This window comes from Vipera ursinii (assembly GCF_947247035.1).
Source record: "Vipera ursinii genome assembly, chromosome: 16".
Lineage (NCBI taxonomy): Eukaryota > Metazoa > Chordata > Lepidosauria > Squamata > Viperidae > Vipera > Vipera ursinii.
In genome coordinates, this window is record NC_139529.1 from 5,784,655 (window position 1) to 5,797,482 (window position 12,828).

Genomic DNA, 12,828 nt, shown 5'->3' on the forward strand with positions numbered 1-12,828 from the left:
ACCATGGTGCTCATTTTACGACTGCCACAGACACTTCCATGAGCCGTTGCAATAATAATAATAATAATAATAATAATAATAATAATAATAATAATAATAATAATAATTAAAACATTGCCAAATCAGGCTCGGTCACCATGACCCGTTTTATGACCATGATAACTTAATTCTGACATGGAGGACTGCCTGTACAGATCAGTCCTCTGCTTACAACATTTTGCTTAGTGACCTTTCAAACTCACCAGGGCACGGAAAAAAGTAACCTAGGAGCGTTTTTCACACTTACAACTCCAGAGCCACTTAATCAAAATTCAGACACTTGGCAACTGACTCGTATTTATGACGGTCACCATGTCCCGGAGGGTGGTGGTGGGGGAAGAGATCCAAGTGATCCCCTTTTGCCACCTTCTGACAAGCCAAGTCAATGGGGACGCCAGATTCACTTTAACGACTGTGTGTGTCACTTAACAACCGTGGCAAGAAAGGCTGTCAACGGTCGAAGAAATGGAGCAAAATTCACTTTGGGGGCTCAACTGTGGTCGTCGGTTAAAGACCACCTGTTAAAAACAAGGCCCCGGTCCCCAGGGCGGACCAAACGAGGCAGCTACAATTTATAAACCGACATCATTTGTGAATACAGGTCATTACACAAATGATTCAAATTTGATTTGTGTCGCTGGCCGAAGAACGTTAAACCATAGCAGAGGATCAACTTGTGATTCGGCAGACGTCCCGCAAATGATCCACCCGATCCAGGCTGCACGGCCCAAACATTTTAGACAGAACAACAACAAAACAAAACAAAATCAAAGGTAATATTGATGTTTGTTGTTTTTTTCCCCAGACTAGCTGATCAGTTCGTCCCCTCTTCTGGCTTTCTCGCCACTTAATTGTCTGAATTCTTGCTCAAGATCTTTTCCAAGATTCGGTCGCCAGGACAACAAATTGAAAGAAATCAGCCCTGTTTTAACCCTGTTTTTCCGTACTGTGCTTTCCTGCCGTCTGGAGAAGAGATCCAGGGTGGCCCGGATGGAAGGGGAGAGGAATCAGGCAACCCCTGCCTGTTGCCCCACCTCCCACCCCCCAAAAAAACCTCCCCAGAAGAAAGTGCCTGGCCCAAATCCTTACCCGGTCATACCAGCAACGCATACTGAGCTGTCCACACATGCATTTGCTGGAGGAACAGTCGTCTATGCACACACAGTACTGGAAGCAAAGAAAGAAGAAGCAGAGTCACTTGGGGGGGTGGGGGACAGGAGGGAAGAAGTCCAGCAAGGAGGCTGTTATGAGTCCTGAAATGCAGACAGGAGGAGGAGGGGGGGAGGAGAAGAAGGAGAAGAAGAAGAGGATGGTAGATTGAGCTGAGATTTAAGCAGATCATGGAGAGATAAGGAGAAGATAGATGAGGAGGAGGAGGAGGAGGAAGGAAGGAAGGAAAGAAGGAGAAGGAGGAGGAGGAGGAGGAGAAGGAAGGAGAGAAGGAGGAGGAGGGGAGGACGAGAAGAAGAAGAGGATGGTAGATTGAGTTGAGATTTAAGCAGATCATGGAGAGATAAGGAGAAGATAGATGAGGAGGAGGAGGAGGAGGAAGGTGGGAAGGAAAAGAAAGAGGAGGAAGGAAGGAAAGAAGGAGGAGAAGGAGGAGGAGGAGGAAGGAAGGAAGGAAGGAAAGAAGGAGGAGGAGAAGGAGGAGAAGAAGAAGGAGGAGGGGAGGAGGAGAAGAAGAAGAGGATGGTAGATTGAGCTGAGATTTAAGCAGATCATGGAGAGATAAGAAGAAGATAGATGAGGAGGAGGAGGAAGGTGGGAAGGAAAAGGAGGAGGAGGAGGAGGAGGAAGGAAGGAAGGAAGGAAGGAAGGAGAAGGAGGAGGAGGAGGAGAAGGAGGAGGAGCAGAAGAAGAAGAAGAAGAAGAAGAAGAAGAAGAAGAAGAAGAAGAAGAAGAAGAAGAAGAAGAAGAAGAAGAAGAAGAAGAAGAAGAAGAAGAAGAAGAAAGGAGAAGGAGGAGGAGGAGGAAGGAAGGAAGGAAGGAAGGAAGGAAGGAAGGAAGGAAGGAAGGAAGGAAGGAAGGAAGGAAGGAAGGAAGGAAGGAAAGAAGGAGAAGGAGGAGGAGGAGGAGGAGGAGAAGAAGAAGAAGAAGAAGAAGAAGAAGAAGAGAGGAGAAGAAGAAGAAGAAGAGAGGAGAAGGAGGAGGAGGAGGAGGAGGAAGGAAGGAAGGAAGGAAGGAAGGAAGGAAAGAAGGAGGAGGAGGAGGAGGAGGAGGTGGTGGTGGTTTATAGCAACCAAGTCAGGGAGGGAGGGGACAGACAGTACTGAGTACCGTAACCAGTCTGGCACCTGCAAATGAGTGATGTTCCTGTCCACGTTCATGGGCGAAGTCACACAGTTCTGGGAAATGTATTTGTAGTTCACGGGGCAGGGCTCGCTGTCGACAGAATTGATGCAGGGAATCGGGATCCGCTCATAACCCCGGGCGATGTCTCTGCCACAGCAAGGAGAAGAATGGCTTTAAAAGCAAGAAGCCGCACAGGCAGATAGGCAAAACACCCCGCCTGGCGTCTGAAGGAGCCTGCAGGCCATTCAATCCAGATTCTAAAATCTGCCTTTGGTGCTCTCTTGAGCTGGGTTGTTTTCTTGCAGACGTTTCATCAGCCAACTAGGTTAACGTCATCAGCGCTAGGAAGGAAGGAGTTTGGCTTTCTCTGTCCCCCTTCTAGCACTGAAGATGCTACCCGGCTGGGTCATGAAACGTCCGCAAGAAAACAACCCAGCTCAGAGAGCACCGAGGACCCCTCATCAAAGCTTGGCTTGGCTGCCCGTCCCCAACCAAACCAATCAGCCCCAAGTCTGACAGATTGGCTGGCAGCAGCTGTGGCTGAAAATCCACGGCTGGCAGCTCTGCTCTTTGAAGAATTCAGCTGAATCAGGGGTTCGGCCACGGATGCTGCTCAGCTTGGAAAAGATCCTTTTTCAAAGTTCCCTTTCCTGGGAGATGCACCGCCTGTCCCAGTTCGAGTGGGGAAACCTAGCAGCCCAGCACCCACCTGCGAAATTTGGGCTTCTCTCCAAATTTGTTTTGGTGGGAGGGGGAGGGGGAAAGGGGAGAAAAGCAGGCAGCATAACTTTGGTTGGCCTGGAACTTAAGGCAGGTTGTCACACCTGCTTAGTATCTTCTCCACCTGGGCGGGTTTCTCTGGAGCCGATTCTTTCAGGGTCTTGTTCATCTGCAAAGTAACCCAGACTTGAGAGTTGAGGCTTGAGCACTGCAGCGGAGTCTCGCCCTCCTTGTTTTTCAGGGCCACCTCGGAGCCGCGGGAGAGGAACAGTCTGCAAGGAAAGGGTAAGGTGACGGGAGAAGGAAGGGACGGAGCTCAGCGGCATCCAGCTGGGGCCAACCGCAGGAAATCAGGTGTCCCAAATGAGTATGTAGGTTTATTGTACGCTAACAGCCTGTGCGGACACCTGCCAGCGTGAAAAAGCTGAGCGCCCGGGTTTGAGTCCAGAAAACTGTGCAACGGGTGAGCTCCCGCTCCTTGCTCCCGCTCCTACCGACCTAGCTTTCAAAAGCATGAAAATGCGAGTAGGTTAATAGGTACCACTTCGGTGGGAAGGCAACAGCGTTTCGTGCGGCTTTGGCATATAGCCACGCTGGCCACATGACCCCAGAAAATGTCTTCGGACAATGCCAGCTCTCTCGGCCAAGAATCAGACATCAGCCCCATGACCTCGAGTTGGACCTGATTGGACAGGGAAGCCTTTTTATTCTAACGCTCTCTACAAGGATCTGAACTATGAATGGCCATCATCAGTCTCAAATCTCTTTGCACCCGCAAGTCCAGCTCACCTTGAATTCCACCGATTCTTACCTACCGCCAATTTGTTTTTGATGGTTAGTAGTTCAGATTCTTCTAGACAGGGTCAGCAAGCAATAAACCTGCATTGATTTGAACGGCCTGGGCTCCTGATTTCCTGCGCCTGCCTTGTTAAACCGGCTGGCCTTTGAATTTATTTATTTTTTTAAATCTTTACTTATAATGTGCGAACTCGTTTTTTAAGCTACACCTTGTTCCGTGCGTTTCTGCGGGGTTTTTATTACTAAGCTGTTGTAAACCGCCCCAGAAGTGAGATGGATGGTTTTCATTTCATACAGAAATAAACAAACCCAACAAACAGAGGATGGATGGGAGGGGAAGAACCAGCTGCCCAGTTTTTGTACTTACACTACGCACTCGTAGCGGTTCTCCCGGGCCGCGATGTGCAAGGGAGAATCCCCGTGAATGTTCACTGCATGTAAGTCGCATTTAGCGGCCAGGAGGATTTCGGCGATTTCGACGCAGCCGGAGAAAGCAGCCCAGTGTAAACAGATATTCTGCTCCTGGAAGAGAGAGAGAGAGAGAGAGAGATTGGGGGGTGGGTGGGAAGAGGTGATCCAGACTGCCTGACACATGGGAGAAACACGCCGTGAGATCTTTCCCCCTCCTCCACAAATCCGTGGGCTGCCTTCTTTAGAAGGCTCAGCTCTTCTTTCTCCTAGACAGGGAGATCCCGGCAACAGCCACATCCAAGCTGCCTGAGAAGAGGGGGTGGGGGAGGACCCAATCTCTCTCTTCCCCCCCCTCCCAAGGACAGATGATTCATTTGTTTGCAAGGCACAGCACGCTCGGGGTGCGTCTACGGGTTGTGGGGGGGAATGCCAGAGACGCAGAGGGAAAGACTTCGGAGTCAGGAAAGCCCATGGAGATCACCAGATGACACATCCCTTCTAGGGCAGCCAGCCTAGACAAACTGGGAGGCTGGCAAGAAAGGAAAAGCAGGGGGAAAGGATCGAGGGCGGGTCCCCGGGCAGAAGTTGCCCGCAGGCCGCCATTAAATATGCTTCCTTCTGCTCCTCCTCGTTCTCTCCAGCCCCACAAGTTGCAAGAGTGGATTCCCTTGGGCAGAGAAGGGATTAATTCTTGAAGTGTTAAGGCAGGGGTGTCAAACTCAATTTCACTGAGGGCCGAATCAGCATTGCGGTTGCCCTCAGGGGGCCGGGTGGGCGTGGCCTGGGTGGGCGTGGCCTACTGGGTGGGCGTGGCTAAAGTGCGTATGGCCTACTGGGTGGGCGTGGCCAGCTCTACATCGTTCGCATCAAGGGTGCCTATGGGGGCCTGGGCAGGAGTGGGACAGATCTGAGGGTCTCTGGCAGAAGGAGGGTCTCTGGGCCAGGGCCAAGGCAGTGGGGGCTGTTCCCACACTGTTTCCAGGATGGCTTCGCCGGCCGCATGAAACCACTTGGCGGGCCGCATGTGGCCCCTGGGCCTTGTGTTGGACATGTCTGTGTTAAGGATTCTCCTTTCTGGCTTTCTCTGAAGTTCAGTCTTGAAAAGAAGGGATGGTTGGGGGAGGAAAAATACCCTTGTATTTTTTTTTTTTAAAAAAAGGAATCCGGCCCCTCTTTTTCTCCCCCTTCCTTGAGTGAGATTGCAATCGTGGAGAACCTCAAGAGAAGCTTCCTCTCTCATCAGTTGGATCCCTCGGTTGATCCAACCCTGAAGTGCAACAGCACAGGAGGACCCAATGGTATCAGAAGATTCGGCAGTCCCGTCTGCACTTGTGGGCCACTCTTTTGAAGACAGCAGAGTCCACATTCTCGATGGTTTGAAAGAGGGCTCAAAGAGGCCGTCTAGGTCAAAATGGAACAGCCCTCTCTCAACAGAAGGGGGGAAGGGGGGATATGACGGCACCTATCTCCTGTTTACAACACAGTCTCTTCTCAGCAGTTCCAAGAAGGTTGCACCTCCATTTGAACTACTCAGGAGACCCTGAGGACACAGATAAACCCCTCACCCTAGTGCCCTCAGCAGCTCAGAGAGCGTGCTAATGACCAGATGGCTGCAAGGAATATAAATCCTTCCATTACTCCGCCGTTCGGTTAAGAACCAGACAAGCTTCTCAAGATGAGAAGCAAAAACGTCTTCAAGGAAGAACCAAATCCAGTTGCCTTTTAAAAAAGCACGTTTGGGTCAACCACGGAGCTGGATGACTGCGAATCTCCACAGGCGTACAGAAGGAGGAGCATCGCCCCCCCCCACTCCTGCAGGCTCCGAGGAAAGCCAGGTTCTCTATGCCTAAGCTGGCTGGTCCCGAAAATAAAGAGGGGTCCAGACCCGCCCAACTTACGTTATCTCGGATGTTGATGTCGGAGCCTTTGGCCAAGAGAAGCTTCACCAGCTCCACGTGCTTGTACTCCGTAGCCCAAATCATTGGCGTCCAGCCTCCGTCATCCTGGGAACAAAGGAACACCACTTGAGCAGAGGCCAAAGTCTGACCTGGCAAAGTCTACCTTGGAATATCACGGTGGGGGGGGGGGGAAGATTGCAAGAGACTAGGTGGACCCTGACATTATTTTTAGAAAACTGAAAGGCCCACCAAGTCTTTTGTCTTAGAAGGACATTCATGTGCCAAGCAGACATAGTAGTAGTAGTAGTAATCATCATCCTCATCATCTGCGCGATTATGGATGAAACATGCAACAATGATACCCACTGTCATCGGGGCACTGGGAACTATGTCCCAAAACTTTGCAAAATACATCCAGAAATTGAAGCTTCCTGCAATCACTCCAGCAAAGCTACAAAAAAAAAACAACAACTGCGCTACTTGGAACATCTAACATTTTAAGGAGATACCTGGTTGATACCTAGGATGCCGGCAGCAACCCGTGTCAACCATTAGTGCCAATCAAACAACAACAACGTTGGAAGGGACCTTGGAGTTCATCTAGTCCAACCCCCTTGCTCAGGCAGGCATCCCTCTCTCATGACCTTTCCAATCAATAGGTATGGGGGGTCCTTGGCACTCTCTGAGCTAGGTTGCTTTCTTGAAGACGTTTCGTTGTCGTGCTAGGTAAACGTCATCAGTGCTAGGAAGGAGAAGAAGGCCTTGTGGAATTTGAAGGAGATGGAGAAGAAGAGAAGAAGGGGAAGAGGAAGAAAGGAGAATGAAGGAAGAGGACAAGGAAGGAAGGAGGGAGGGAGAGAAAGAGAAGAAACTGTGGGGTCCTTGGCGCTCTCTGAGCTGGGTTGCTTCCTCGAAGACGTTTCGTTGTCACACTAGGTAACGTCATCAGTGCTAGGAAGGGAGGAGGCTTTGGGCATAGTTTATATGCCGTCAAGTGTTGGTGGAAATGGATTTGGTAGTTCCTGGACTGGGCTGTTGTTTTCTGTTAGCTGGTTTGCCTGAGTCGGTAGTTTCTTAACTGGGGTATTTGTTGACTTTCTTGATCAACAGCTCCTGGGTGATGCGTTGTGCCATCCAAGGGGACTACTCTGCGTAAAGGCAGCCCCCTGAAGCCCCCCCCCATTTTCAGCCCAGCGTGCTCTGTAAGGATTCAGGAGGCCACAAAAAGAGGGTGCTGGGTAGTTGGAAGGCCAAATATAGGTGGCCCGTTCTTCTCCCGTAACCAGCACCGGCCTATTTTTCACCGTGTCCTGGTTCTGTTGGAAAGGCCTTGTTGTTGTTGTTGTTGTTAGTTGTGAAGTCGTGCCCAACCCATCGCGACCCTATGGACAACGTTCCTCCAGGCCTTCCTGTCCTCTACCATCTTCTGGAGTCCATTTAAGCTCAGGCCTCCTGCTTCAGTGACTCCATCCAGCCATCTCATTCTCTGTCGTCCCCTTCTTCTTCTCTTGCCCTCAACCTTTCCCAGCATTAGGCTCTTCTCCAGCGAGTCCTTCTTTCTCATTAGGTGGCCAAAGTATTTGAGTTTTAGCTTCAGGATCTGGCCTTCTAAAGAGCAGTCAGGGTTGATCTCCTCTAGGACTGACCGGTTTGATCACCTTACAGTCCAAGGGACTTGCAGGAGTCTTCTCCAGCACCAGAGTTCAAAGGCCTCAATTCTTTGGCGCTCAGCCTTTCTTATGGTCCAGCTTTCACTGCCATACATTGCAACTGGGAAGACCATAGCCTTGACTATACGCACTTTTGTTGACAGGGTGATGTCTCTGCTTTTTAGTGTGCTGTCTAGATTTGCCATGGCTTTTCTCCCGAGGAGCAAGCGTCTTTTAATTTCTTGGCTACAGTCCCCATCTGCAGTGATCTTGGAGCCCAGGAAAATAAAATCTGTCACTACCTCCATTTCTTCCCCATCTATTTGCCAGGAATTGAGAGGGCCGGATGCCATGATCTTGGTTTTCTTAATGTTAAATTTCAACCCAACTTTTGCACTCTCCTTCTTCACCCGCAACAAGAGGCTCTTTAGTTCTTCTTCACTTTCTGCCATTAGAGTGGTATCATCTGGATATCTTAGGTTGTTGATATTTCTTCCGGAAAGGCCTAGAGAAGGCCAAACAAACAGAGAAAGGGGGAGGGGGGAGAGGGAGGGAGGGAGGGAGAAATGTCCTTTCGGTGACTCAGAGAACAACCTGAAATGGCTTTGTTGCAAGGCAACTGCAAGCAGGAGAGAACGAGAAGGATGCGTGGGCTTCCGTTAATTCTGGCTATAACGGATCGCAGAGCAGGGACAGATAAGACAAGAGTTTTCTGGGCGGATTCCCACCTGCCTCCTGAAAGCTGGGCAATTGGAAAAGGATTGGGGGGAAGGGAGGAGGGAGGGAGGGTTTGGCACCCCAGCACCCAGAACCCATAAGGAACATCAGTTGTACGTGTATCCGTAAGTCGTGAGAACCATTGTAGGAGTTGGGTATGGCTAGTCTAGAGGAAACAATGAGGAATGACATGAAAGCAGTGTTATAATATTTGAGGGGCTTCCACAAAGAAGAGGAGGGGGGGGTCCACCTCTTCTCCAAAGCCCCTGAAGGCAGGAAAAGAAGCAACGGGTAGAAACTAACCAAGGAGAGAAGCAACTTAGTAACTAAGGAGAAATTTCCTGACAGTGGGAACAATTAATCAGTGGAACGACTTGCCTCCAGAAATTGTGAGCGCTCCAACACTGGAAGTTTTCAAGAAGAGATTGTCTCAAATGGCATAGGGTCTCCTGCTTAAGCAGGGTGTGTGTGTGTTGGACTAGAAGACCTCCGAGGTCCCTTCCGCTACTCTGTGTGTAACCTAAGGGTCTCTACCAGCATTATCTTTTTGCTTGGTCTTAGTACGTTTATATCAAGCCTAACAAGAGACTGGACGGCCACTCGTCTCAAGACGGTCCAGGTTCTCTTCCTTGGAGCAAGGGGGTTGGACTAGAAGACCTCCCAGGTCCCTTTCCAGCTCTACCCTTGACTGAAAAGTCGTGTTTTGGCTGTTCTAGCAAACGAGGAACCCGTGGCCAGACAAATGTTAGTCCCAGTCAGAAGCAAAGTCACTCACCTGACCGTTGACATCCATTTGTTCGTTGGACAGGAGATACTGCACCACGTCGTAGTGGCCTTTCTTGGCTGCCAGGTGCAAACAGGTGGATCCTTCAGCATCCTGAACCAAAGACAGGTAATCAGGTGGAGGCGTCGGCAGAGCTGGGAGGTGGTGAGGACCACCCAGCAAGGTGGAAGGTGGGATAAAACAGCTCAACAAAACCCTCTGGATTTGGGGCCGGATAACATTTTGGCTGGGGGATCTATCGCCAGCCAAGCGATTTTGTTCCTGTCCCGTCGTGCTTTGTCGTCGTTTCTTTTGAACATAAAGCTTCCTTAGGTTCATCCGCCATTCCTGAGAGAGACGACAGGTTGAAAAATCCAAGCTCCTGACTCAAAAGCATTAAGCGGCATGGCAGAGCCACTTCGGACGCAGAAGCTGTACGTTCAAACTCTGCCCCGGGCCACTTTTCACAGAGGCACGATGGGAAACGTTTTCACCAACCACACATCGCTCCTTGCTTTCACAGCAGCACAGCCCGAGAGACAAGGTCCACCCAGGGAGTGGTGAGGACAGCCAAGAAGATTAGAAGAAGCTCGTTTCCCGTGATTCGGGACCCTGCTTGTAAGCGCTTAAATGTGCTTAGAGTGCCAAGCATTGTTAGAGACCCCCACAGACACACAAACATACACCACACGGTCTGTTTCTGTTGCTCCCCCTCTGGGAGGAGGTTTTGAAGTAACTAAAGCAGGACTACCAGATTCTGCAACAGCTTTGTTCCTTATGCGATCCGTCTTGTAAACTCACAGGATTCTTTTTATATATTTATTTTCCACCATACATTCGAACCAGATGTGAGGTTTCTCTGTGTCATATATGTGTGTGAATGTGGGTATATGCATAGTGGTTATCTTGTAAGAGCTGAATGCTTTTCATTTTAATGTATGCTGATTAGTGTACATTTAAAGTGACAATAATGTTTTTGTTCTGTTCTATTCCATTCCATTCCATTCCTTAATTCTATTCTATTCTATTCTATTCTATTCCTTAATTCTATTCTATTCTATTCTATTCCATTCCATTCCATTTCATTCCATGTTCTGTTCTATTCTGTTCCATGTTCTATTCTATTCCATGTTCTATTCTATTCTATTCTATTCCATTCCAATTTCTATTCCATCCCATCCCATCCCATCCCATCCCATCCCATATTCTATTCTATTCTATTCTATTCTATTCTATTCTATTCTATTCTATTCTATTCTATTCTATTCTATTCTATTCTATTCTATTCTATTCTATCCTTATTCTATTCAAATTATTTTTAAAAAGTGTACATTTAAAATGGCAATAAAGCTTTTGTTTTATTCTATTCTATATTCTAGTCTAGTCTGTTCTGTACTCCATTTTCTATTCTCTGTTTGGTAGGGATCTAGGGCTGAATGGCTACATCAACAGCAATGCTACTTTGAGGTCTTCAACCCAACAGATGATTGACAGATTCCCACTTGATACTAAGCCGAAAACCTTTTGGCTTGGCAAGTTAGCCGAAGGCACCATCTGTGGTTTGCAAACCAAGACTCGCACCCCCCGTGTGGCTCCTCTGGAAGTTTTAAGAAAACAAACCAAGCATTACCTTGGGGTCTACCAGTGCTCCAGCCTTAATGAGGTATTTCACAGTTTCCAGATGGTTATTCTCTGCTGCTTCCATAAGGGGGGTCCTCTGGTCCTGAGAACAGGTGTCTATGTTAGCGCCAGCCTGTGCAGAGGTAACACGCCGACCAGAACACAAAGAAAGAACCACAGTTAGCATTTTTTTAAAATACATTTAACTGGCTAGTTGCTTAAGCAACCCCGCCTAACATTCTGATCGGGTTCGGGCCTCGTGCTACAACGTAAAGGAGATTTGCCAGTTTGTGGCTTTAGTGATGTTGTGCGGATGCTGCCACCTACTCTACAAAAAAAAGTGACTTGTGGATATGTACAACGGATGCTCCTTATGGGTCCTGTGGCTGCACAGAATCCATAAAGACACTTTTTTTTTTTTGAGAAGCCCAAGAAATGGGTAGCTACTCTACTGTTTCTTCCCAACAGTTCTATCAAGTGGGACAGGCCAAGCCTGGGGATTCAAAGGCAGCTCTCCATGGTCCTGATCTGGCACCCCAACGCACTAGGTCAGTAATAGCAAACCTTTTAGAGATCAAGTGCCCAAACAACAACCCAAAACCCACTTGTGTATTGTCGGATGCCGGGTGGGCGTGGCCCATTGGGTAGGTGTGGCCAATTGAATGGGCGTGGCCAATTGGGTGGGCATGGCTGCGGTGGTAACGGCAGACTGGGTGGGACTAAAAAGTGCAATCAATTCCAACTTTGCGAGATTTTTTTTTTCCCATGAGAAGTTGAAATTGATTGATTGATTGAACCCTTTTTTTTGGCACACGGTGGCAGAAGCCCAGAGTGAAAAGGTTTTATAAAACCCAGCTGAAGCCTAGGACTGGGGCAACGGCGCACGTGCCCACAGAGAGGGCTCTGCGTGCCACCTGTGGCACGCGTGCCATAAGTTCGCCACCACGGCACTAGATCATGCTGGCTAGAACGAATCAACTCTTTAACTGAGGGGTCCCTTGGGGTTCTCTGAGCTTGTTTTTTTTTTTCTTGCAGACGTTTCATGACCCAAACTAGGTAACATTACCAGTGCTAGTCCTGATGATGGTACCTACTTTGGGTCATGAAACGTCTGCAAGAAAACAAGCCAGCTCAGAGAGCACCAACGACCATCATGTCAACCCTGAGCTACAAATATTCTCCTTTATTAGTAAACTCTTAACTCTTTCAACGACAGCCAAATTACTTTTTTTTCCCCTCCTCCACGCAGAAAATCCAAAGCGATCGACTTGATTTCACCCCAGCCTCTATCTCCCTCAACCCTTGAGCCAATAGTCAGGGGCAAGCGTTATGGATCTAGACGAAGCATCCTACTGTCTACGTGGTTGCAAGACTCTCCAACCTAAACTTGCTCGTTCAGCCACCAAAGACTTGGAATCTGCAACCTTTATTCCTTCTAGAATAAACTCGGCGTCTCTTGAGCGAAAGAAACGGATGCTCAATATCCCCCATTGATTTGGCTCTCTAGGAAGAAGCGAACCTACACCCAGTCAGGAAATACAACCCTTTTTTTAAAAAAAAAAAAAGAAAAAAAAATACGGAGGAACCTGAAGTAGCATGTGACAAATGTCCACGTGTCCCGATTCCGCAGCTGCATGAAGAGGTGTCCTTTTACTTTGGTGCTCCATTTTGAAGTTGGGATCGATCCCATCCACTGAGCAAAAAAAAAAAAAGAAAGAAAGAAAAAAGGAGTGGGGGGGGAGTTAAAAAGAAAACCCGCTTTCCTTGATAAGCAGATCACGGCTTACGCTTAGCAGTTGCTTAGCAAGCCGTTCAAAGTTAGAACAGAGGCCCAGAAAGCTACTTGTGACCCCACTGATGGTTCAAAGTTCCGACAGCTGCAAGACATGGGATGATCCACGATCCCTAACTCCGTGCT

General features: G+C 48.7%; 1 protein-coding gene across 2 annotated transcripts in view; it reads right to left on the bottom strand.

The window, feature by feature from the left end:
* Positions 1-12,828, bottom strand: part of EHMT1 (euchromatic histone lysine methyltransferase 1) — a 50,109-nt gene that overhangs the window by 7,288 nt on the left and 29,993 nt on the right. For both annotated transcript variants that reach the window (XM_083375033.1, XM_083375032.1), the window contains 8 exons: positions 12,497-12,603; positions 10,921-11,043; positions 9,303-9,404; positions 6,162-6,266; positions 4,220-4,374; positions 3,159-3,326; positions 2,337-2,481; positions 1,129-1,206 (listed from right to left, as the gene is read on the bottom strand). In XM_083375033.1, coding sequence (XP_083231159.1) covers positions 1,129-1,206; positions 2,337-2,481; positions 3,159-3,326; positions 4,220-4,374; positions 6,162-6,266; positions 9,303-9,404; positions 10,921-11,043; positions 12,497-12,603 — 983 coding nt within the window. The remainder of the gene's footprint in view (positions 1-1,128; positions 1,207-2,336; positions 2,482-3,158; positions 3,327-4,219; positions 4,375-6,161; positions 6,267-9,302; positions 9,405-10,920; positions 11,044-12,496; positions 12,604-12,828) is intronic.